General features: G+C 35.5%; 1 protein-coding gene across 8 annotated transcripts in view; it reads right to left on the bottom strand.

The window, feature by feature from the left end:
- The window catches only part of LOC128218102 (general transcription factor 3C polypeptide 1-like), a 303,630-nt gene that overhangs the window by 209,441 nt on the left and 66,413 nt on the right, over positions 1–27,776 (bottom strand). For all 8 annotated transcript variants that reach the window (XM_052925645.1, XM_052925643.1, XM_052925648.1 and 5 more), the window contains exons 21-28: positions 26,088–26,279; positions 23,331–23,526; positions 18,691–18,841; positions 13,557–13,651; positions 11,352–11,423; positions 11,013–11,123; positions 6,317–6,397; positions 5,729–5,817 (exon numbers count right to left, since the gene is read on the bottom strand). In XM_052925645.1, the coding sequence (XP_052781605.1) occupies positions 5,729–5,817; positions 6,317–6,397; positions 11,013–11,123; positions 11,352–11,423; positions 13,557–13,651; positions 18,691–18,841; positions 23,331–23,526; positions 26,088–26,279 (987 nt within the window). The remainder of the gene's footprint in view (positions 1–5,728; positions 5,818–6,316; positions 6,398–11,012; positions 11,124–11,351; positions 11,424–13,556; positions 13,652–18,690; positions 18,842–23,330; positions 23,527–26,087; positions 26,280–27,776) is intronic.

Below are 27,776 nucleotides of genomic sequence, written 5' to 3'. Positions count from 1 at the left end.
AGATGTAGCATCTGCATGAACAATAATCTACATGAAGTTCAATGGAAAAGTCTTGATTATTAAATTTATTATTAAGTAAAAATGAAATTTCTTTTAAAGAATAAAGTGTATAATAATTATTTGAATCTATGAACCTACAAAAAAAACAATAATTACCTCGGAAGTGACTATATTGAAGTCACTTAATAAAATTTAAAATCTATTCCCTTGTTACTAAAAATAGAAAGTAGTGGAATCTCCAACAAAAATGGAGACCATATAGCAAGACTAGCTGCCCTTCCTTCAAGAGTAAACTTTACATAACTATCAGATTTTAACAAAATGTATTTATAATGAACTTGTAGCCCACAGGCTGAGGCCAATTTTTCTCCAGGGGCATAAATTGAATAAACATGGAAAATAATCAATTGACAATGTTACACACCAAATATTAAGCACAAGGCTTCATAGTATTTGCCAAGAAAAGTTTTGTAATTTTTCCTTTAGGTTGCCATGGCATGGAATCTATTTCTTTGAACAATTATGAAAAAGCACCAACCAAGGATCATTCCAATGAAGTTTCATTAAAATTGTCCAAGCGGTTTTGAAGAAGATGATGATTAAAACCAATTGTTGACATTTTCCTTTAGGTTGCCATGGCAACCAGAGTTCTGCATGGAATTCATTTCTTTGAACAATTTTGAAAATGCACCAACCAAGTTCATTCCTATGCAGTTCATCGAAATTGTCCAAGCTGTTTAGGAGAAGAAGATGATTATAACCAATTGTTGACGCTGAACGCCGGACGCCGGACATAGACCAATCACAATAGCTCACCTTGAGCACTTTGTGATCAGGTGAGCTAAAAAGAGAAAACTCTTATTTCCATTGTGGTCCTTTGTTTTGGTGGCATGGCATAAGGAGGCATTGCATATTTAAGTAAAAATATAGCTGTAATAAAAATTGCACAAATATATTAAAAGCTAGTCTTTATGCATTAATATAAATCTTGCCGAATCACAGTCACTTTACATTAAGTAATATAAAGTTATAAGTTGAGAAAGTTAAAAATAATTATCACAATAAAGTATGACAAGAGCGGTCACAGACAGCTTTATCCCCCGCCTCATGGGGGCATTTTTGCGCTGTTTCACTTTATGATAATCAATCTGTGAAAGTTTGGTAGAAATCACATAAAAAAGTAAGAGGAGTTGCGAAGAAACCAATTTTAAATGTAAAATGACCAAAGGGCAATAAATCTTTCAAAAACGGTTGAATCAAGAAAGCTGCTTCACTTTCTGATAACCAATCTGTGAAAGTTTGGTAGAAATCGCATGAGAAATGTAAGAGGAGATGCAAAGAAATGAATGTGGGACGGACGGACACACACACGCACGCACATGCGCACGCACGCATGCACACACGCACACACGGAATCGCTCCTACCATTACTATATCCCCTCGCCTTTTCAAGGCAAATGATAAAAATGACAGTATGTAGTACTTATAAAATGCGAGGTTAAGTTAAAATAGTTCCTTTACTGATAATCTGAAAAACTGAATAAATAAATGGAAAAAAAAGCCTTTTAATAACATAACTAATTATGCCAAGTTATCTAAAAAAAGATTCTTTATAAATTAGCAATTTAAAAACAGGTAATTTTTTAGTCTGTGCTATAGAAGATGGCAACTTGTTTCATAAGGAAATACCAGAAAGAAGAAGAACCTTAACCTCTGAAACAGCATAAGCCCCTTTCTGATATAACCTTGTCCTATGTGTGTGTGTGTACCCTACGTTCGGGTCGGAATGAACCTATCTTACACTCTCGGCCATGGAAGATACTTATAGTCTCCCACGTAGTCCGGGGCTATGCCATTTTTTATTCTAAAGACATGACTCAAAATAATCTGGTCTACACGTTTGTTGACAGGTAACCAGTTGAGTATTTTAAAGTGTTCTGGGCCAATGTGAGACTTTGCATCAAGATCCAAAGCAAACCTCATAAGTTTATTTTGTGTGGTTTGGAGCTAGGTTTTAAGTTACTTGGTCAGACCATGATACCACATAGAACAGGCATAATCAAAATGGCATTGAATTAAGGCCATGACAAGGAGTTTCTTGGTGTGTTTTGTAAGGTAACCTTTCTTTCGATATAGATATTTTAATCTTGCATTAGCCTTTTTTAATATGGAACGAGCCATAGAATCAAAAGATAGGGTCTGATCAATAGTTTCGCCAAGATATTTAACAGCAGAAGTTGGTTCAATAGTGGTACCATTACATGTAATATCAAGTGTTGAGTGTAGTGTAGGTAAGATCAATGTCAAGGTTATTTTGGCTAAACCAAGAATGTGTACTATGACCTTGACCTTTGAAGTATGGACGCGGGTCAAGGTCACTGCACATCGTCTCAATACGACAACATTTGTACCAAGTAAAATGGTAATCCATCAATGCATAAGTAAGTTATAGCCCAGACACGGCATGTGCACTCTGACTTTTAAATGTTTCGTGTGACCTTGACCTTTGAGGTATGAACCTAGGTCTCTGGCAACATGTGTACTAAGTTTGATTAAATAAAATACAGCATTTTTTTAATTTTGGCCAGGTTCAAGTTTTAAGACTACGACAACTATGATGATGCCGACGACTCGATGCCAACAACTTCTAAAGTTTTCACAACACCATGACCTTAACCCTTTAGCGCATGTATACGAGTTTGGCCAACATAGCCCATTAGCAGATGTTGCCGCATCTCGCCAACCCTATCCACTTCTGGATGTAAACGCATCGCCTGCATATTTCAATATTTCAATTTTGTATCTTTCTTTTTGTAAACAATATCCCGGATGTTTACAAAACTAAAGCTTAACCTTTTGTGTATTGATTTTCCCTTGCAAATATCATCTGCTACAATTAGAAGGTAATTACTTATACTGCCAATCGCAGGTGTGATATCCCACTGTGATGTAATAAGACAAGGAGAGCGAGTACTGTATGGAAAATCCCAAAATGCATTGATGCGTAAATCATTAAATATATTACATCCGTTCAATTTACCATTAAAATCAATAAAGATTATAATTATTTGAAGATAATATTTTGTTTACAAACAATAGAAACAATAATTAGCTGAGAAAATGACGAGTAAATTTTCTGTAGATCTGATTGATGTCCAGCATGGTTCCGGCCGTAAAATAGGTCAGGTAAACACATTTATGCAAGCGTTTGGTAATCTAGATGCATTATTCATACTGGAATGACATTAATCGGCTTTCTTTTTGTAAAGAATTTTATGAGGGGGTAATAAAGTTAAACAGACACCCTGGACTGGATCCCTCAGCTGGATGACACTGGATATTCCTGCCATATTTCTGTGTATTATACACAAGAATATCAATTGTCGGCTTTTTAATCCAGATGGGTCTTTTTTATGATAGAAGTAATAAAATTTAGATCGATCCTAGCATTTTTTTACCCTTTGATTTAACGAAATTATGACATTTCAAACAAGAGCTGTCACAGAGACAGCGCGCTCGACTATTCGGCCTGACTATTTAATGTAAGGATTGAAACGTTTAGGCGAAACATGCATGGATCACTGTTAGATTAGATTTCAATGCAATACATGGTGTGCTGAGATATTAACATAAAGTGGTTTCATGCAAAATGTTAACGAGAATTTCTAATAATACATATCCAAAGTTTCAATGCAATAACTGATGTATTTACTGAGATAATGACTTAAAGTTGCTTACATGCAAACCTTAACCAAGGTGTGACGCCAACGCCAGGTCAAAATTCCCAGGTGGTTGCCTGAACGGGCAAGTGCATTCTTCCGAAATTTAAATCCATTTTCATAATTTCTTCAGCAACAATTCTCAAATCCTGAATGAACTTTATAAATATTTGCTTTCGTATATTTAGGTATGAATTGGTGACGTCACAGCATTTCACATGCTCAGCATTTGTAGTCTTCATTTAATATGCATCTAAGCGTCTGTCCGATGCTTAGACTCTTATTAATTAAATAATAAATTTATTAGCTTCTAAATGTCTGCCCGACACATGGACGTATTAATGAAATACTTCTCTTATTCGTGGTTTGGTTACTGAATGATGAATTTTAAGTTTTTTGATGATTTTGATGAGGATGAGGATGGTTGAGATGACTGAAGACCTTGTTTTCAATTTGCTGTTGTCCTTGAGGGAATAAATGAACACTACAATTTGATTTTTGTTGCGTTTTTTTATTTTATTTTTATTTTGGGCAAGTAAAAATATTTTGGGGCAAGTGGTTTTCTTCAATTACTTGCCCGAAAGAACAAGTGCTGAAAACAAATTAAGGCAAAGATTGTCAGTAAGTTGGCTTTTGACTGGGAGGTGTAACAGGCCACTGTGCTAAAGGGTTAATTATTTTCCAAAAACGGATGATGAGCTTATACTTTTATAATTCATGCATTTAAAGCGACAGTCCGCAAAAGTAACCGTATTTCAAAAGTTTTTAATAAGTTCCACATTGTTTCAGACCGACTGAACCGCAATTATTTTTTAAAAAATCGCTTTAATAACTTAGATTTAACAAATTGAAAATTGCCGAAAGTTGCTATTTTTAGACGGCAAAAGAGAAAGTAGGTCTACGGTTTTTCCGACTACTCTTGGGGGCGATACTATTTCCCGGTCCCGGTCTCATCCGGTCCCGGTCTCCTCCGGTCTCTGTTTTATAGTAGCTATCGGGCGTGATCAAAAAGGTGTTAATGACCGCGGGGGGTAATAGGATTACAAAAGATTACAGTTGATTAAAACATTAGATATTTGATGATAATTATGTCACTATTTATTTCAAATTTTATATCAATAAAACATAAAATAAATTTAGGCAAAGATAAAAACATGAAATATGCACATGTACTGAAATTAATGTCATGAATAACAAACACATTGAGTGTGTGTTTTTTTCATATTAAATTCAGTTATAAGTATACTATTGATAATAGTAATACAAAAAATAACAATGCTTGACTACATGTAAATCAGATATGAGTCGGATATGCAAACATGGAATTTTTCAATTGTAATCATTTATGCTTAAAAAATTTTATGTCGGGGGGGGGGGGGGGGGGGGTAAACATAAAAGGAAGAACAATAACATAACATAACATAATTTAAAAGGTGCAATTCTAAGTTACTTCATACTCTAGCCGTCCTCAATCTTTTATGCAAAAAACATGAGCATTTGTACTGCATCGCATCTTTCTCTACACCTTAACACGAATTGCATAAATAGTGTATACCTATAACAAATTGCATAAATTAAGACATAATGTTTATATATTTTATACCATTTTGTTACATATAAAAACAAATAAGATTGTCAAAATCGTGTTATAAACATCAGCAACACAATCCGTTGCCTGGGGCCATAAGTTATGAACCGGGAATTATGAGACCGGATGAGACCGGATTTTACGAGGAGAGACCGGGAAATAGTATCGCCCTGCGCATGCGCAAGAACTTTGGAATCCCACTGTTTTTTCTATTTATATAACCGTTAACTCTCGGGGGCCGATAGTTAAGAAGAGATATTGAAAATGACACGAAAAACTCATTTCTAGGTCGATTTGAACCAAATTTTTTTTGGATTCGTCAGTCAGGAATGCTTATCAACACATAGATGAATTTTTTTTTTTTCATGGCTAATTTGCCCGATTTGCGGACTGTCGCTTTAATATTCTCATTCTAAGATACCATTGAGTCTTCTTTTTTTGTCCAAAGGACTCGTAGTTTGTTCCTGTTCCTATGGATCTCGGCATCCAGGGAGTCGCCCTTGTACGCACCTACACAAAAAATAGTCAAATTACACTCAAACATACTGGCCCCAATTTCTCGAAACTTCTTAAGTCCCTTATAACAGGATTAAGCTAATCTCACTATTTTTGATATTCTATAAAATGTGTTATATTTACTTCTTCAAGAATTTTTAGAAATTATGTAGGAATAATCTGTATGATTATCAGAATAAACCATTTTTTATTTACCAGAAAACATTTTCAGTATGTATTTTGGCTAATTGAAATAAGCGACTTAAGCCTGTTAAGCTTAAGAAGTTTCGAGAAATTGGGGCCTGGAGTTTTTCAATAAATGCAAAACCAACTTATGCAATCAGCCTCCTGTGTTGAAAGACCATTTTATAACATGAAATAGGCATAACACTTCTGTGGTATAAAATATAGATGTTGACAAGAGTCTAAAATTAATGCAGAATTATTATTTTTGATTAAAATTTCATATTTACATTCCAAGACACAATGAACAAGAAAAAAACATGTAACATACGTTTCCTTTTGCCTGGAGGGTTGGGGACCTTACTTATGGTACGTCTTCTTCTTACTTTTCCACCAGCTTTCCTGAAGAACCCTTAAAATCACCAAATAAGGAATAAGCATTTATATTGTTCAAACTTTATAATACACTTAACAAAATTAATTAAGGGTCACATTTATATTTACTATATAATTGTTGAAATATGGATGTAGAACAACTGTCTATCAACAGAAGCATAAAGTCACTCACAGCAATAACAAGAGTCATATACAAACAAAACAAAAAAAATAAACAGTACAAACACATATAATTCCGACACAATTGTTTTCAAAATTAATTCATATTGCATATATCACTTTTGTAAACACAAAGCTTTATTTATATTTGAAGTGAATTCAAACATTTCGGCCATGATTTGAAGGTTCTCAGACGACTATTATTAATTATCATTTTTCTGACCGTATAGTATTTTCTAACCAGCCTAGACGCCAACTTGGTAAACAAAGTAGTTGGTTCACCAGCCCGGGGTAAAATAGGATCAAAGGTATTTGACTGACTGATTTAGATATAATACATTGCCACGCGCCTTTAATCTACACCGCTCATGCTCTGACATCATAAAGTGTAAAGTTTAATTTGTAGCCGACACATTTGAATACATGTGTTAATAAGTTAAAACTTTCACAGGTGTTTGTTTGGATTGCAGTTAGTAAAGTGAAGCATGCCATGTAGCCTGTATATACGCAAAGCTTAATCGTAAGAAAAAAGTAAATTTTATTAGGATCATGGAAAAAATAGAACAGTGAACAATATCAAAAAGTATTTGCATCATATAGTCAGCAAAATGTGTCTCCTTTGATCTTCCATGTGTTTGGACAGAAAACATTGCATCTGCCAATTAGCCAATTGGAAGATATCAATGTTCATCATAGCATAACAAAGCAGATGGTACCATTAATCTGATGGTTGTGATCTTGTCACTTTTATTGGGGTGTGAATGACAAACAGGGTTTGTGTATAAAAATTTCAACTGACTTAGCCGTTTTGGATCGAAAATAGAAAACAAGAGGGCCAAGATAGCCCTATATTGCTCACCTCAGTAACACTTTGTGCAATAGACTTGTTGATAATTAAAGAGCAATAACAGGGATTTGGCTTCTCTCATGTATGAACATGTTACCTCTAGAGTGTTAACAAGGTATATCCATATTTGGGCTATTTGACCTAGTTTTTGACCCCAGATTACCCATATTCAAACTTGAGCTAGAAATCATCACAACAACCTTTCTGACAAATTTCCAGGATATTTGGGCTGAAAATGTCACCTCTAGAGTGTTAACAAGGTATTTCCATATTTGGGCTCCGCCCTTCTCAAAAAAGTGCGGAAAACGCGCGTTTAACGCGCGTTATTAAACGCGCGTTAAACGTGCAGAAAACGCGCGTTAAACGCAGCGGTATTGGCACTGCGTTTTAAGCGTATTTTTCTTACCGAGTGCGTAAAAAGTGAATAAAATTGAACAGAAAAGCGCACTTAAACGTAATTTTTCTGCGCTTTTTTACAAAAAACGCACTAAAAACGCACTGGAGTGTATTTTAAGTGCGTTTTTTTAACAAAAAAATACACTTAAAACGAACTTACACAAAAAAAACGCACTAAGTGTGTTTAAACCGCGTTTTTTTAGGATAAAATGCGCACTTAAAACGCAGTTGAGTGCGTCTTTTCTGAAAGTGCGTTTTTTACCTCCAAAAAGCGCAGTTAAAACGCACTTAAGTGCGGTTTTTTAGAAAGAATACGCACTTCTTGAAAGTGCGCTTTTAGTTCGCTTTTTAGAGGAAAAAACGCACTTCTAGAAAAGACGCACTCAACTGCGTTTTAAGTGCGCATTTTTGGGTTAAAAACGCAGTTAAACGCACTTCAGTAAAGAAGTGCGTTTTGATCCCTAAAAAACGCGCTTAAAACGCACTTCCGTTTTTACTGATTAAAAGTGAATCTTTTGCACCCAAATTTTATGAAAAAAAATGTGTTAAAAGTGCATTTTTTTTCTGCATTAAAAGAGCATTTTTCTGTGTTTAAAAAAGAGCACAAATTCACTCAGGTGCATTTTACCTGCATTAAAAGTGTCCATATTTGCAAAAATAAAAAATGGACACTTTTAATATATTATTTATATATATAAATATATTGAACCATCAAAAATAGAACACATTTGAATAAATAAATACTGATTTTGTTTCATTTAAATTTCCTAAACATGAGTTTGTGTTACATATATAAAAAAAATATCTCATAATTAATTTAACATGACACCTTGTAACTGGACATTATGTATTTACAGTCAGACAAACAAGTACATATTTGTAAAATTTAGCAATAATAAAATAACCTTTTACTCAGTGGCAAAAATAATTGATAGAAAATCATGAAACTGTAAGCTACAAATTGGAAAATGACAGTCTCAAGAATCTTTTGTTGTATTTTTGTCAAATCTAGAGATTCCTGACAGCTCTGGAATAAAACAGGGTATCACATTTTAAATAAGTAATGACTTTATTAGTACTTAAATTGATTGACCCAATTTGGCCAGTTTCCAATAACTGGTAAGCCATGTGGAAGATGACAGTTTTATGACCCCTCCAAAAACCAACACTGTAATCATTTGTATAACTTTAAAGGTGCTAGTGTGCATATTTATGGAAACATGGCAATTTCTGCTTAATATGTTAATATTATATTAACATATATAAGGATAAAAACAAGTGCATCTTCATAGAGTTTTAAAACTACATCTACTATCTGGGACCAATAATCCTACTTCCAGCTACTATCTACACCAGCATTGTTATTTATTAAAATATGTGCACTAGATTGAAAGTTGACAAACAAAAGTCCCACAAGTAGTCAAGTGTCAAAACAGTGAAATTAACAACTGAAATAAAGAATACATACCATGACCTGAGTGCTTTCACATGTCAGTTTATCACAAATCATCCAATAGTGGTATTGTCATGTTTCTAATCATAGTTCATATTTACCTGATCTAATGATCATTATTTTATTTCACTAATCCCTTTAATATTAATTTGTTTTAATTGGTGTAAATCCATTCATTAATTAAAACATCATCAATATTCTTTTAATGAAATCCCAACAAAATGGCTACCAGTAGCTTTGATTTGAAATTGGCTCCCTAAATGCTGAGATTTAATTGGTCCTTGGTACAATCAGATAAGATCAGGCTTATCATGCATGTTGTAAAATTGGAAAGGAAATGACAAAGAATTTGGTAGTCATTACAAGAAACTTAAGGAATAATAATTCTATAAATGTTGTAATTACATGCAATTGATTCTTGCCTATAAGTAAAATGTGTTCTTTTGATTACACAATAAATAAGAAATTATAATATATTTTTGATTTTTAAAATAATCTTTCTTTTTATTTCATTATTTTATTGTTTTTATTTTGAAGGTATATTGATCAATAATAAAATGCTTACGGTATCTACTGGTTGATTTATTCATTCATTCATATTCTTGTATTTATGTGTGTATTTCATAAATGTTATTTTGAGAAGGGCATGATTCACATTAATATTAAAAAAAGTAAAAGATTCACTTCTTAACAAAAAGACGCACTTAAAACGCACTTACTGGTGGTCAGAAAAATATCAAAATAAAAGACGCACTTAAAACGCACTTATTGGTGGTAAAAAAAGAAACAAAATAAAAGACGCACTTTTCCCTTAAAAGATCCACTTAAAACGCACTCTGCTGAAAACAAAAACCTAAAAGATTCACTTATAACGCACTTCTGTATAAAAAGCGCACTTATTGACAGAAAAAATACACTTAAACGCACTTCTGTTATAAAAGACGCACTTATTCACACAAAAAACGCACTTCAGTTAACAAAAGACGCAGAAAAAATACACTTATTTAGAAAAGATACACTTTTTACGCAGTTATTCATAAAAATACGCAGAATAAATACACTTTTTCAGAAAAACGCAGGAAAAATACACTTTTTAGTGCGTTTTAAGCGCGTTTTGGTAAAAAGTGTATTTTTTTTTGAGAAGGGCGTGACCTAGTTTTTGACCCCAGATATTCAAACTCCTGCGAGTTATTACTTGGACAAACATCCTCACCAAGTTTCGTGACAATTGAGGCAAAAATGCGACCCCTGGAGTGTTAACAAACTAAGTGTGGACAGACGACAGGCGACGGACAACGGACAATCATCGATCCTAGTAGCTCACCCTCAGCCTACGGCTAATATGAGCTAAAAAAGAACAAATATCTGACTGATTTTTTAACCATTATCTGTTCCTGAAATCGGTCCAGCGTGGTCAAAATCAGTCCAGACAAACAATTTGTCAGTTTTTAGAAGCCCTGAGTACAAGATATATGAAAGTTTTAATGGAATTTAAATGCAAAAAATCTTGTTTTTAAAAACAGACCCCTTACATTAATTAAATTTATTGACATAAGCTAATGGACACAATTTAAGAAAGCTAACAAATTGATTAAGGGCAAAAGTGCATTTATCTGAAATATTTTGAATGATTAAAAAGTCATAATAAACAGGGCTTCTTAAAGTTTAGAACCTCATTTTTATAGCTATTTTCTGTAACTGCAATCGTCAGGCAAGTAAAAATCAGCCCAGAATGGGGAAATTGTCAATTTTTGGAAGACCTGATAATAAACATACTATGAGTCTCTGAGTCAGTGGCCTTCTTCAGTTGCGAGCGTTTGATGCCTTTTCCTCCCTTGTTACCCTTGTAGCCATCACGGTGAACTTTCTGGATCATTAATGGCTTATCTGTAAGTAAATAAAAACATTATTTCAATATCTATTATTTTAAACAATGAATTATCAAATCCAAATTGTTAAGAAATATTCAATCTACCCTGATAATCAGTCAATTTCCCCTACACTAAAAAAATTACACTTGTAAAATTTTCCACCCAACTGAAACTATTTATCAATGTTCGATTTCCCACCAAATGTAGATAAAACATCCTGGGAGAGAGTACGATAAGACGTAACCTTTGTCAGTCGAGACCACAAGGCGTTCTCGTCCCTTCAAGCCCCACTCTCCAACCAGCTTTGGCTTGGATTCTGGAAAATATAAAAAAAAAAAATGTGTGAACAAGCATGAACAAAATGTAAATACTAGAAATGTTGTTTTCCAAGTGCTGCCTTCAAAAACTGATTTCACCCCTTGAACAGCTAGGAGCTTATTTAAAGAGAGATAATATTGAAGAAGGGGGTAGAATAGTTTTTACATAAATTTCTTCCAAGTGTTTTCTTAACAAGTGTCTGGACAAAGTTTACATTAATCAACAAATAAACAAGGGGAGATCACTTTTGCAATTATGTGCCCAAGAGTTATAATTCTTGCAAGGTACCAACTTCACAAGTTTCAATGAATTTGAAGTCCATCAAGTAGTTTTTGAGTAAGTGCTTGGACACATTTGCATTATAAAAATATTCAAGTGGATAAACCTATGCAATAAAGTTCCCCAGAGTTATTATTCTTGCAAGGTGCACAACTTCAAATCACTTTTGATCAACGTTCTAAAATTCAATTAATTGCGTCAGCAGTTTTTGAGTAAGTGGCTGGAGAAAATTTAAATTATAAAACAATAAACAAGCAAGAGAGCTATAATTCTTGGGGTAGCATAACTTTACTTCGGTTTCTATCTATGTTCCAAGTTTCAATCCATTCTTTCAAGTAGTCTTTGAGTCCTGCTCTGGACCAAATTTGGTTGTAAAAAAAAAACAAGAGGGCCAAATGGCCCTGAATCGCTCACCTGTCATATATTGCACATTCTTCCATTATATACAAATATTGAAAACCTAAGAGAAAACCCATCAGCCCCAGGGTGTGGCCAATTTTGACCCCAGGGCCATAATTTGAACAAACTTTGTAGAGGTCCACTAGACGATGAATCATGCCAAATATCTAAGCTCTAAGCCTCGTAAGTTCAGGGGAGATGATTTTTGAAGTTTTCACTATAAACATATAGAGAAAACCCATAACCCCCCAAGGGGGCGGGGCCAATTTTGACCCCAAGGCTATAATTTGAACAATCTTTGTAGAGGTCCACTAGACAATGAATCATGCCAAATATCTAAGCTCTAGTCCAAGTAAGTTCAGAGGAGAAGATTTTTGAAGTTTTAACTATAAACATATAGAGAATACCCTAACCCCCCGGGGCGGGGCCAATTTTGACCCCAGGGCCATAATTTGAACAATCTTTGTAGAGGTCCGCTAGACGATGAATCATGCCAAATATCTAAGCTCTAGTCCAAGTAAGTTCAAAGGAGAAGATTTTTGAAGTTTTCACTATAAACGTATAGAGAAAACCCATGACCCCCCGGGGCGGGGCCAATTTTGACCCCAAGGCCATAATTTGAACAATCTTTGTAAAGGTCCACTAGACGATGAATCATGCCAAATATCTAAGCTCTAGTCCAAGTAAGTTCAGAGGAGAAGATTTTTGAAGTTTTAACTATAAACATATAGAGAATACCCATGACCCCCCGGGGCGGGGCCAATTTTGACCCCAGGGCCATAATTTGAACAATCTTTGTAGAGGTCCACTAGACGATGAATCATGCCAAATATCTAAGCTCTAGGCCAAGTAAGTTCAGAGGAGAAGATTTTTGAAGTTTTCACTATAAACATATAGAGAAAACCCAAGACCCCCCGGGGCGGGGCCAATTTTGACCCAAGGGCCATAATTTGAACAATCTTGGTAGAGGACCATTTGGTGATCCTACCTACCATATATCAACGGCCTAAGCCTTGTGGTTTGGGAGAAGAAGATTTTTCCTTTTGGTTGCCATGGCAACCAGAGTTCTGCATGGAATTGAATTCTTTGAAAAATTTTGATAGAAGACCACCCAAGGAACATCCCTATGAAGTTTTATTAATATTGGCCCAACGGTTAAGGAGGAGATGTCTTTTAAGTAAATTGTTGACGGACGACGCAAGACGCACGACGGACGCCGGACAAAAGGCGATCACAAAAGCTCACCTTGTCACAAAGTGACAGGTGAGCTAATAAGAATTATAATAGTATATTAAAAAGAAGAATAAAAACAAATACACTATGTCTTCTTTCAGCCTAAGGGGAGACATAATTACATTTACATCACTACAATCACAACAAAACACCTGATAAAGTTATTTACAACTTGTGTACAAAATTATCAACTAAGCCAACTAAAACAGCACGCACTTACTGTCAGTGTGACTTGGTGTTTTTAGTTTTTTAGGATAGTTTTTCATTCTCTTTGTCTCGGTGAATGTCCTAAACGTCCAATTCTTGTGCGTATGTCTGAAATAAATATATAGCATCTAGATCATCCAGGGCTATGATGATGGAGGAAACACATATATCTAGCATTCGCACAAATAATGCACATATACAGTCCTACGCATATGTACCAGAGAGCGACTGAGATTCAGCAAGGGCTTATCAGCTAGTAAATCACTTATAACTGTTAATCTCCCATTAACTTCAGCTGAAAGCCTTAACCCTTTAGCACATAGACAAGTGGCCAGATTACACCTCCCAGTCAATAGCCAACTTACTGATAAGCAGTCCTTATCTGTATAGGTACTTTTCAGGATATTTGAAAATGAGAAAATGAATACAGCAGTATGACCTTAAAATCAATGTTACTCCAAATAATTGTGTCCAAATCTTTTTTATGTGAATACATTTTTTATAGATAATTAAATTATCTAATAAATGGTGTCAATGATGAAATATTAAATTATTTTATTTCAGCTGTGAATGTATTTCCATGATGGAATTGTAACATTTCTTTGAAATGTCATAATTGCATTAAATCAAAGGGTAATAAAATGCTGGGATCGATCTAAATTTTATTACCCCTATCATAAAAAAGACCCATCTGGATTAAAAAGCCGACAATTTATGTTCTTGTGTATAATACACAGAAATATGTCAGGAATATCCGGTGTCATCCAGCTGAGAGATCCAGTCCAAGGTGTCTGTTTAACTTTATTACCCCCTCATAAAATTGTTTACAAAAAAGAAAGCCGATCAATGATTTTCCGGTATGAATAAAAAGATCTAGATCAAACAAAACGCTTGCACATGACCTATTTTACAGCCAAAACTATGATAGAAATTATATCAGCTTCACAGAAAATTTACCCATCATTTTCTCATTTACTAATTGTTTCTTTTGTTTGTAAACAAAATATTACCTTTAAGTAAATATAATCTCAATTGATTTTAATGGTAAACTGATCTGACGTAATATATTTAATGATTTAAGCATCAATGAATTTGGGGGAAATTCCATATAGTACTCAGCTCGTGGTCTTATTACGTCACAATTGGATATCACACCTGCGATTGGGAGTATAAACTCCTTCTCAATTTAGCAAACGATATTTTCAAGGGAAAATCAATACACAAAAGGTTAAACTTTAATTTTATAAACATCCGGGATATTGTTTACAAAAAGAAAGATGCAAAATTGAAATATTGAAATGACCCTATTGAAATATGCGGGCCATGCGTTTACATCCAGTAATGGATACGGTCGGCCAGATGCGTATACATCTGCTAATGAGCTATGTCGGCCTATCTCGTATACATGCGCTAAAGGGTTAAGCCATCACTAATTGGCCCCCTTTGATCTTATCTGGGCTGGTGAAGTTGACTTCTGCAGGGTCAAGTTAATTTCTTTAGATGCAGTTCCTCATAATATGTTATCTTTTTTTTAAAAGTAAATACATTTCTTAACTAGAAAAAAGAAGAGTTTTATGCTTTATTTTTTTAACCTTTTTTTGGCATTATATAAAAAGAAATATGAGTGAAATAATAAAGCAATATTGATAATCTCTGTATTGTTGTGTTTAAATGATTGTAATGAGTATGAAATTGTCTTGTGTTTTAATTATCAGTTTATTTGTATAATGTAATATACAAATACTAATTTATTGATATTTACATTGTATGGTAAGTATGGGAACAAAACAGATACAAATGAAATTTTTCCTCACATGGACGTTCAACATAGCACCGACTGCACCACACGACCTTTGTCTGCTTCTTTCTTTTCAGTCTGTTTCTTATGCACGGGGACGGGGTCAAAGGTCAATGTCACTCTTAGGTTTTACAATTTACATAAGTAGTTACGACACATACTCATTACGAATTGAAAATTGGCTGATGCAAGTGTCCATAAGGATCATTCAACGCACATCAGAGTGGTACCTTGAATAACCCTCTCATGATTCAAGTTCTCTTTAAAGATTTCATAAACAAGGTAACAATAAGGCATGCTGATGACAAACAATCATTTTTGTGAAGAAATATACAATATTATAGTGCCAATATAACACGTTGTTGATTTCATTAAATGAAAAATAATAATGATACGTAAATGTTCAAATCATTTATTAATTTATTAAGTTCATGTGTAAAAGATTTTTTTAGATATATTAAAGTTTGTATTGATCATTACGTCTTGAAAATTCACAATGCAGATTTCTGAAATTCATTGAACACTGAATGAACATTTCTCAGACAGTCCAATTGCACAAAGATTTACTACTTGACTGACTTGTAGTTGTTTATTAAAAGCGCGGGCTAAACAGTAATTTCTTATTTTTTAAGGAATCGTATGACAAGGGTATCTATCTATCTATCCCATCCCATCCCATCCCATCCCACCCCACCCCACCCCACCCCACCCCACCCCACCCCACCCCATCCCATCCCATCCCATCCCATCTATATATCTATCTATCTATCTATCTATCTATCTATCTATCTATCTATCTATCTATCTATCTATCTATCTATCTATCTATCTATCTATCTATCTATCTATCTATCTATCTATCTATCTATCTATCTATCTAACTATCTATCTTCCATTAATGTCAAACCCCTACTACGGACCTAGACATTTATTTTCAGACAATTCTTCAAACACCCACTTATTTCAGCATTAGTGATCATGATTATCTTTATATGTTCATTATGAGTCATAAGTGATAACAACCATTTAGTCTTATTCAATCAAAAGTACTGTAACCTTTGTTACAATATTGTTATGAAGTGTTGAGATAAAAATATATTTTTAAACCAAATTAAAAATCTCAGTCTTCCTTATTTCTAGCAATGTTAATTTTCTTCCCCCAGCAATGTCTGTAATCTTGAAACTTGAAAGGATCATTAAACATTCCAGGATGGTACTATCAGCAGCGCATGACAAGCCATGTTATTATAATTAAATGCCCATCACTGGCCACTGCATAGGAAATTTTTGGGAAAACTGGAAATCTGGTACAGAGGACTGTATACTGAACATATACTGAACACCTTATTGAGTATATAATTACACCATCATTATCATCACCATTAAGAACTTAAATACAAATGAAGATAAAATAACTATATTCCAAAATTATTTTTATATTTTGAATAGATACTATTTTCATCCTTTAAGCTATGATAACCTGTACACAGCACCATGTCTATAATACCCTGTACACAGTATCATGGCTATGATAACCTGTACACAGTATCATGGCTATGATAACCTGTACACAGTATTATGGCTATGATAACCTGCACACAGTACCATGCCTATGATAACCTGTACACAGTACCATGGCTATGATGACCTGTACACAGCACCATGGCTATGATGACCTGTACACAGCACCATGGCTATGATGACCTGTACACAGCACCATGGCTATGATGACCTGTACACAGCACCATGCCTATGATAACCTGTACACAGCACCATGGCTATGATGACCTGTACACAGCACCATGGCTATGATGACCTGTACACAGCACCATGGCTATGATGACCTGTACACAGCACCATGGCTATGATGACCTGTACACAGCACCATGGCTATGATGACCTGTACACAGCACCATGGCTATGATGACCTGTACACAGCACCATGCCTATGATAACCTGTACACAGCACCATGGCTATGATGACCTGTACACAGCACCATGGCTATGATGACCTGTACACAGCACCATGGCTATGATGACCTGTACACAGCACCATGGCTATGATGACCTGTACACAGCACCATGGCTATGATGACCTGTACACAGCACCATGCCTATGATGACCTGTACACAGCACCATGGCCATGATAACCTGTACACAGCACCATGGCCATGATGACCTGTACACAGCACCATGGCTATGATGACCTGTACACAGCACCATGCCTATGATGACCTGTACACAGCACCATGCCTATGATAACCTGTACACAGCACCATGGCCATGATAACCTGTACACAGCATAATGGCTATGATGACCTGTACACAGCATAATGGCTATGATAACCTCTACACAGCACCACGGCTATGATAACCTGTACACAGCACCATGGCCATGATAACCTGTACACAGCATAATGGCTAATATAACCTGTACACAGCACCATGGCTATGATAACCTGTACACAGCACCATGGCTATGATAACCTGTACACAGCACCATGGCTATGATAACCTCTACACAGCACCATGGCTATGATAACCTGTACACAGCATAATGGCTATGATAACCTCTACACAGCACCATGGCTATGATAACCTGTACACAGCACCATGGCCATGATAACCTCTACACAGCACCATGGCTATGATAACCTGTACACAGCACCATGGCTATGATAACCTGTACACAGCACCATGGCTATGATAACCTGAACACAACACCATGGCCATGATTACCTGTACACAGCACCATGGCTATGATAACCTGTATACAGTACCATTGCTGTAACCTGTACACAGCTCCATCGCATGACAGGTCTTTTTCTACCCATTTTGGGAAAAAGACCCTAGACATTTTTGGAAAATTAACTTCACAAAATGCCGAAATTGGGAAGTTTTATAGTTAAAAGAACAAGTGTTCAGTGGCCTGCGAATGAGGAAATTATTTAATAATATTAGTTTTTTTCTCTTTTAAAAGACCCAAAAATGGCTGAAATATCAATTCTTCGAGTGTAAAAATCTATTACAATAAATCATGACAGATAATATTTCATACTGATCTCTGAATGTGATGAAAATGAAACAATTTTTTAATTCAATTATTCTTAAATATTTACATCACATAATTCATTAGGATGGTGAAAACGAAGCAGTAAATGTTTTATTTTTCCTTTTTTTTTGAAGATTGGGAAAAACATCTTATGTTTTGCTTTGGGAATGGGTCTGATAGTTCGCCCGTTGGTACTATAGAAAAAGCAATGTAAAATAACCTGCAGACATCACCATAGGCATGATAACCTTGCCGGTATTCTGTGAGCAAGCTTGTACACTAATTTCTCCACTTACACAAACAGTGAAGAGTCAAGCCCAGCAGCCGCCCGTCTGTCTCCAGGAATTATTCCTGTGTCTGTGAGGTTAGAGGGGTCACGGGGGGCACACGCATCCTTCAGTGATATCTCCTGATAACTTACTGTATCATCCAGGTCATCCTGCAGCACTTTACAACAGAGAAAACCATATTTTAAACCTACATGATCTTTAACAATTTTTGGTAATATATTCAATAAATTGATATGACTTCATATCATAAAGGGATGAAAGAGATGTTTTATGAAAATATTCATTTTAATAAAGACATTGCATACAAATGAATACTGTGCTTTTCTTCTATCTACTTTTAAATTTACTGTAGCCATATTGAACATTTAATATTACAGCAAGAGCACAGAAAATGGACACATTTCCTTGAGAAGCCTTATGCAGATGCTCAATATACAACAGCCATGACAACATCCAGATGTAATGCTAACAATACCAGTCATAACATATGTTTTTTACAATGCCACAGTCATAACAACATGTGGATGTCAGGCTTACAAAATACCACAGTCATAACAACATGTGGATGTCAGGCTTACAAAATACCACAGTCATAACAACATGTGGATGTCAGGCTTACAATACCACAGTCATGACAACATGTGGATGTCAGGCTTACAATACCACAGTCATAACAACATGTGGATGTCAGGCTTACAAAATACCACAGTCATAACAACATGTGGATGTCAGGCTTACAATACCACAGTCATAACAACATGTGGATGTCAGGCTTACAATACCACAGTCATAACAACATGTGGATGTCAGGCTTACAAAATACCACAGTCATAACAACATGTGGATGTCAGGCTTACAATACCACAGTCATAACAACATATGGATGTCAGGCTTACAATGCCACAGTCATGACAACATGTGGATGTCAGGCTTACAATGCCACAGTCATAACAACATGTGGATGTCAGGCTTACAATACCACAGTCATAACAACATGTGGATGTCAGGCTTACAATACCACAGTCATAACATGTGGATGTCAGGCTTACAATGCCACAGTCATAACAACATGTGGATGTCAGGCTTACAATACCACAGTCATAACAACATGTAGATGTCAGGCTTACAATACCACAGTCATAACAACATGTGGATGTCAGGCTTACAATGCCACAGTCATAACAGCATGTAGATGTCAGGCTTATAATACCACAGTCATAACAACATGTGGATGTCAGGGTTACAATACCACAGTCATAACAACATGTGGATGTCAGGCTTACAATACCACAGTCATAACAACATGTGGATGTCAGGGTTACAATACCACAGTCATAACAACATGTGGATGTCAGGCTAACATTACCACAGTCATAACAACATGTGGATGTCAGGCTTACAATACCACAGTCATAACAACATGTGGATGTCAGGGTTACAATACCACAGTCATAACAACATGTGGATGTCAGGCTTACAATGCCACAGTCATAACAACATGTGGATGTCAGGCTTACAATGCCACAGTCATAACAACATGTGGATGTCAGGCTTACAATGCCACAGTCATAACAACATGTGGATGTCAGGCTTACAATGCCACAGTCATAACAACATGTGGATGTCAGGCTTACAATGCCACAGTCATAACAACATGTGGATGTCAGGCTTAAAATACCACAGTCATAACAACATGTGGATGTCAGGCTTACAATGCCACAGTCATAACAACATGTGGATGTCAGGCTTACAATACCACAGTCATAACAACATGTGGATGTCAGGCTTATAATACCACAGTCATAACAACATGTGGCTGTCAGGCTTACAATACCACAGTCATAACAACATGTGGATGTCAGGCTTAAAATACCACAGTCATAACAACATGTGGCTGTCAGGCTTACAATACCACAGTCATAACAACATGTGGATGTCAGGCTTACAAAATACCACAGTCATAACAACATGTGGATGTCAGGCTTAAAAACCACAGTCATAACAACATGTGGATGTCAGGCTAACATTACCACAGTCATAACAACATGTGGATGTCAGGCTTAAAATACCACAGTCATAACATGTGGATGTCAGGCTTAAAATACCACAGTCATAACAACATGTGGATGTCAGGCTTAAAATACCACAGTCATAACAACATGTGGATGTCAGGCTAAGATTACCACAGTCATAACAACATGTGGATGTCAGGCTTATAATACCACAGTCATAACATGTGGATGTCAGGCTTACAATACCACAGTCATAACAACATGTGGATGTCAGGGTTACAATGCCACAGTCATAACAACATGTGGATGTCAGGCTTACAATACCACAGTCATAACAACATGTGGATGTCAGGCTTACAATACCACAGTCATAACAACATGTGGATGTCAGGCTTACAATACCACAGTCATAACAACATGTGGATGTCAGGCTAACATTACCACAGTCATAACAACATGTGGATGTCAGGCTTACAATACCACAGTCATAACAACATGTGGATGTCAGGCTAACATTACCACAGTCATAACAACATGTGGATGTCAGGCTTACAATACCACAGTCATAACAACATGTGGATGTCAGGCTAACATTACCACAGTCATAACAACATGTGGATGTCAGGCTTATAATACCACAGTCATAACAACATCTGGATGTCAGGCTAACAATATCACAGTCATAAGGCCAAAAAAAAAAAATACCTTTGTTTCCGGTAATCCGACCGACCCTATTTTTCCTCGCCGACCCTAATCTTTTTTTAGGCATTAAAGTAAAAAAAATCATAAATGAAATATATCGTCGTCATTTTCGTTGTTTGTCTGTCTCTGTTCTAGGAATATAAACTTTCATTCCTGATTATGTATTACCGAGACACTTTGTCAACAGGGAAACAAAATGGCCGAGTTCGGCGATCCCTGTCCGATATCTTCAAATTGGCAAACGCATGTTTATGGTCCAAACACGTGGTTGATCACAGGAGACGCATTTTGCTGTCTTTATAATGAAAATATTTAGGATATAGTTCACGGTGTTATTTATCCATGTCCAAATAGAACTTACTTTTTTACATTAGGCTTTGCGCAAAGTATTTCATGCAGGCTTCTTACGATTAGGCTTTGCGAATTCATGCAGGCTTAACTGCGAGGTTCACATTTCACGGTTATCAATGTTTATTTATTTCGCATAATTTAAATCCCATCAACTGAAATCCAAACAAAAACCTGTGAAAGTTATATCAAAACATGTATAGGAATGTGTCGGCTGCAGATCAAAAGGTACAGTTTATGACGTCAGAGCACGAGCGGTAATAAGATCAAAGGAGCGTAGCTATGGTTTGTATTTAAATTGGTCGGTTGGATACCATATGAGACCATTTGATTGCCAGGATTTCATCTAGGCTGGTTAAGAAAATACCATACGATCGAAAAAATATAATAATCAATAATCGTCGTCTGGGAATCTTAAAACAATGTTTGAATTCACTAAGAATATGATTGAAACTTTGATTGTTACGAGAATAATGATAAATTATAAATAATTAAATAAGATACGTAAAATAAATATCCGCGTTTACTTGTTCTATTATTAACCTACCTCCATAAAAGAGAGCTTAAACAGTTGACAAGAAAATCGGCGATTTTCTTCAAGCAAATTAACAACTTTAGTTGATAAATGACAGTTTCGCTAGAACCTCATCATAGATTTGTAGAAATTGAAGTGCTGGATTTGTTCTAAAAACCGATCGCGTCTTTTAAAGGAGTATTGTATAAAAAAATCAAAAAAATCCTGGGCAAAATTGGCGGGTAAATACGGTAGTCGAAGGCAAGGAAATGATTTCAGACATTTAACAATGCTGTTTTTTTTCTGAATTTCTGTTACTTCTGGAAAGCTTGGATATAATATAAATGATTTGATGCAACAGAATTTTCCATGAAATCGAAACTGTAAAAAAAAAAAAAAAAAAAAAATCTGACCGACCAACCCTATTTTTTTTCGCCATGTTACCAGAAACACAGGTATATTTTTTTGGGGCCTAACAACATCTGGATGTAAGACATCTTCCTTACAATACCAAAGCCATGACATCATCGGGATATCTTGCTTACAATACCAAAGTCATGACATCATCAGGACATTTTGCTTTAATACCAAAGCCATGACATAATCATGACATCTTGCTAACAATACCAAAGCCATGACATAAGGGCATCTTGCTTACAATACAACAGCCTTGACATCATCAGGACATCTTGCTTACAATACCAGAGCAATGACATCATCGGAGCATCTTGCATAAAATATCACAGCCATGACATAATGTTGACATCTTGCTTACAATACCAAAGCCATGAATGACATCATCAGGGCATCTGGCTTACAATATCACAGCCTTGACATCAGGACATCTTGCTTACAATATCACAGCCATGACATCAGGACATCTTGCTTACAATATCACAGCCATGCCATCATCAGGAAATCTTGCTTTCAATATCACAGCCATAACATTATCAGGGCATCTTGCTTACAATACAACAGCCATGACATCATTACGGCATCTTGCTTACAATATCACAGTCAGAACAATATAAGGACATCTTCAAAAACTAATTGTTTAAAATTCAGCCTACATGACTTGTGACCAAGGTTAGATCCGAGGGCAACAATCTGGAGAAACTCCCAGTAGTTGTGCAAGTCAGAAAACGTGTCAAGATGGAATGTGTGGGTAGGGAAGTCGTGGCCAGATGGAGCGTGTGTCTTGTTGTATCCCTTCAACGACTCTCGGGTGTCCAGGAGGCTCACATTCCGGTTAATGTACACAAATTGCTGCAACAATCATGGAAATCTGCAGCGTAAACCAGTGATGAAGACTTGCCTAAAAACTGGGATGAATACAAGTGAGTTGAATGGATTAATACATGTGAACAGTATGTGAGGAATACTGTGACCAGTGAGGAAGGAACACATGTGAACAGTGAGGAAGGAATACATGTAAACAGTATGGGAGGAATACATGTGAACAGTAAGGAAGGAATACATGTGAGCAGAATGGGATAAATACATGTGACAAAATTGGATGAATACATGTAAACAGAATTGGATGAATACATGTAAACCGTACAGGTGCAATACTTGTATCAGTGAGATAAATACATGTGAACAGTGGGATGAATACATGTGAACACTATGGGATGAAATCATGAATACATGTGAACAGTATGGGATAAATACATGTGAACAGTGGGATGAATACATGTGAACACTATGGGATGAAATCATGAATACATGTGAACAGTATGGGATAAATACATGTGAACAGTGGGATGAATACATGTGAACACTATGGGATGAAATCATGAATACATGTGAACAGTATGGGATAAATATATGTGAACAGTGGGATAAATACATTTGAACAGTATGGGATGAAATCATGAATACATGTGAACAGTATGGGATAAATACATGTGAACACTATGAGATGAATACATGTGATCAGAGTTGGATAAATACATGTGAACCGAATGGGATAAATACATGTGAGCAGAATGGGATAGATACATGTGATCAGAGTTGGATAAATACATGTGACAAATTGGGATGAATATATGTGAACAATATGGGAGGAATACATTCGAACAGTATTGGAGGAATACATGTGAACAGTGGAATAAAAACATGTGAACAGTACAGGACGAATACATGTGAACAGTATGAAAGGAATACTTTTGAACAGTGGGATAAATACTTGTGAACAGTGGGATAAATACATGTGAGCAGAATGGGATGAATACATGTAAACAGAATGGTATGAATACATGTGAGCATTGGGATAAATACATGTGAGCAGAATGGGATGAATACATGTGAGCAGTGGGATAAATACAAATGGGATGAATACATGTGAACAGAATGGGAAGAAAACATGTGAACAGAATGGGATGAATACATGTGAGCAGTGGGATAAATACATGTTAGCAGAATAGGATGAATACATGTGAGCAGAATGGGATAAATACAAGTGAACAGAATGGGATGAATACATGTGAACATAATGGGATAAATACATGTGAACATAATGGGATGAATACATGTGAACATAATGGGATAAATACAAGTGAACAGAATGGGATGAATAAATGTGAACAGAATGGGATGAATATATGTGGACAGAATGGGATGAATACATGTGAACATAATAGGATAAATACATGTGAACAGAATGGGATGAATACATGCGAGCAGAATGGGATGAATACATGTGAACAGAATGGGATGAATACATGTGAACAGAATGGGATGAATAAATGTGAACAGAATGGGATGAATATATGTGGACAGAATGGGATGAATACATGTGAACATAATAGGATAAATACATGTGAACAGAATGGGATGAATACATGCGAGCAGAATGGGATGAATACATGTGAACAGAATGGGATGAATACATGTGGACAGAATGGGATGAATACATGTGGACAGAATGGAATGAATACATGTGAGCAGTGGGATATATACATGTGAACAGAATGGGATGAATACATGTGAACAGAATGGGATGAATACATGTGGACAGAATGGGATGAATTCATGTGGACAGAATGGAATGAATACATATGAACAGAATGGGATGAATACATGTGAGCAGAATGGGATGAATACATGTGAACAGAATGGGATGAATACATGTGGACAGAATGGGATAAATACATGTGGACAGAATGGGATAAATACATGTGAGCAGTGGGATGAATACATGTGAACAGAATGGGATAAATACATGTGAACAGAATGGGATGAATACATGTGAACAGAATTAAATGAATACATGTGAACAGAATGGGATGAATACATGTGAACAGTATGAAAGGAATATATGTAAACAGTGGGATAAATACATGTGAACAGAATGGGATGATAACATAACCCATTTTTCTTTACAACTATTAAACACAGGTGGTGTATCTTATTTTATTTAGCCAAATCAGTTGCCTGCCAAATCAGTTGCCTAAGCTTGATTTTACAAATCAAAAGGGAGTTTATTACAATCAGCTTTAAAATAAGTTCCTTTTAGAAAAAACTGTATTAGATTATTACACTTTTATATTATTGTGCACTAAGCTTAATCCTGTTACAGCGGACTTAAGATTGTTAGAGAAATTGGGGCCTGATGATATCTTTTTACCAAGAGTCTGTAAAATGATTTTCTTCATCTGCTTATAAAACCTTATCTACAATTGTTAGAATGTAATTTATAATTGTCTTGTTTTTTTCTAGTATCATTTCAAAAACTCGCTTCGATGGTATAACTTATTTAATAAATGTTGGGAACACTATGTTTGATTGTACAGTAATAATCATACAATATGGGTGATCCTACTCACCTCATCCTTGTCCTTAAACACCTCACGGCCGAACGTGAGGATGCCCATTTCAGCCATGTATGCGCATGTGTCTAGGAAGCACTGTATATACTTGCGTGAGTGGAGAAGCTGCTGGGCGATGTGAAACGGCAGGTTCATGACAGGGTAAAGCCGCCTCTCAGGGTGCTCCAGGATCTCCAACAAACCTTCAATCTACAACAATATCAACTCATATTTTCAACTATTTTTTATTTCTTACTCCTTTTTAATTCATAGACAATGAGCTTGCTAAGGATATTTATTTCAAAACTTTAACTCAATATGGAAAAAACAGTTATTACACAGCAAAAATACCAGCGACTTAAATTAATAAACTTTATGAAACCCTTTCCTTCGTTGATACTCCTTTAACTCCTCTTCATCCATAGTCTCATAGATACACATTTTCAATTTAAAGTTATTTAAGAAGGGGATTAACAAGGGTGACCTGACTGATGTGGTCTCTTCTCTATGAAGAAAAGGGTTAAATAGTGAAAGAAGAATTTCTGGAATCAGATATGTTGCCTGTTATGTCAAACCAAATTTAAAAGTGATTTATAACGCGCCATAGCAAATGCCAATATTTTCTTATAAATAAAGTTAATTTTTATAACATAGTCTAAAATAAGTAAAATATTACTTTTAGTCAAAGTCTGCATCTTACCCTTGCATATTCTGAGAAAGCATTGAACAAGGAAAAGTAAAACATTTGAAATTTAGTTGTTATGCATTTGCTTGGTTATTCAGACATTGCGTAAACAAGGGATATAATCAAATCATGGTCCTGATTGTATGAAGTTGCCGACTGAAATTAAGTGCACTTGGTCAAGTTTTGACAACTTTATTGGACATTACTCTTAAGTAAATAATGCATTACACCCCATCCCCATTGTCATCCCATTTGTTTAATGTTTGAGTAAAAGTGAATTTGGTAAATATTGACAATTTAAGGGCCATAACTCTGAACTTTTTTGAGAAATTGTGCCGGTAAACATTGTAACCAATTGAAGTGAAGTTGGATAACAAATGCTGATGTCAGGGTGGTCAAAGTGAATTTGGTAAAATGGTAAAGTTCGGTAAAGATAGGATAAGAAACACTTAAGTGAGAGAGCAGACATGTGCCATGATCCCTAAATGTCTGCAATGCTACAAAGGGGACATAAAAATAAACAAGAAATGCGGCAATGCAACAAAACCAGGGATTAAATAATTGACAGAAGAACTTGCCTATGTTGTGAGATTGCATAACTGATCTGTTTTTTTTATTCTAAGTTACAGTGACCTTGACCCTAGGAGCCCCAAACACAATCCCATAAAAGGTCTCCATAAACTCTTCCTATATAAGTTTGGTCACAATATGTAAACACAGAAGATATATTCAGTTTCAACCGTTTTCCTATTTTTAGTTACAGTGACCTTGACCTTGAACCTAGGCCCAAAACGCAATCCCATGAAAAGTCTCCATAAACTCTTCCTATATCATCAAGGTTGGTCACATGATATCAACCCTTACTAAAGATATTCAGTTTCAACTGTTTTTCTATTTTTAGTAACAGTGACATTGATCTTGACCCAAGGGGCCCAAACATAATCTGAAAGGTCTCAAAAAAGAAATATTCCTTTATACCAAGTTTGGTCACAATAGATCAATCCTAACTAAGATATTCAGTT

This window comes from Mya arenaria, chromosome 14 (assembly GCF_026914265.1).
Source record: "Mya arenaria isolate MELC-2E11 chromosome 14, ASM2691426v1".
In the NCBI taxonomy this organism is placed as follows: domain Eukaryota; kingdom Metazoa; phylum Mollusca; class Bivalvia; order Myida; family Myidae; genus Mya; species Mya arenaria.
Note: the sequence above shows the minus strand (reverse complement) of the source record. Positions and strands in the feature narration are given on the sequence as shown.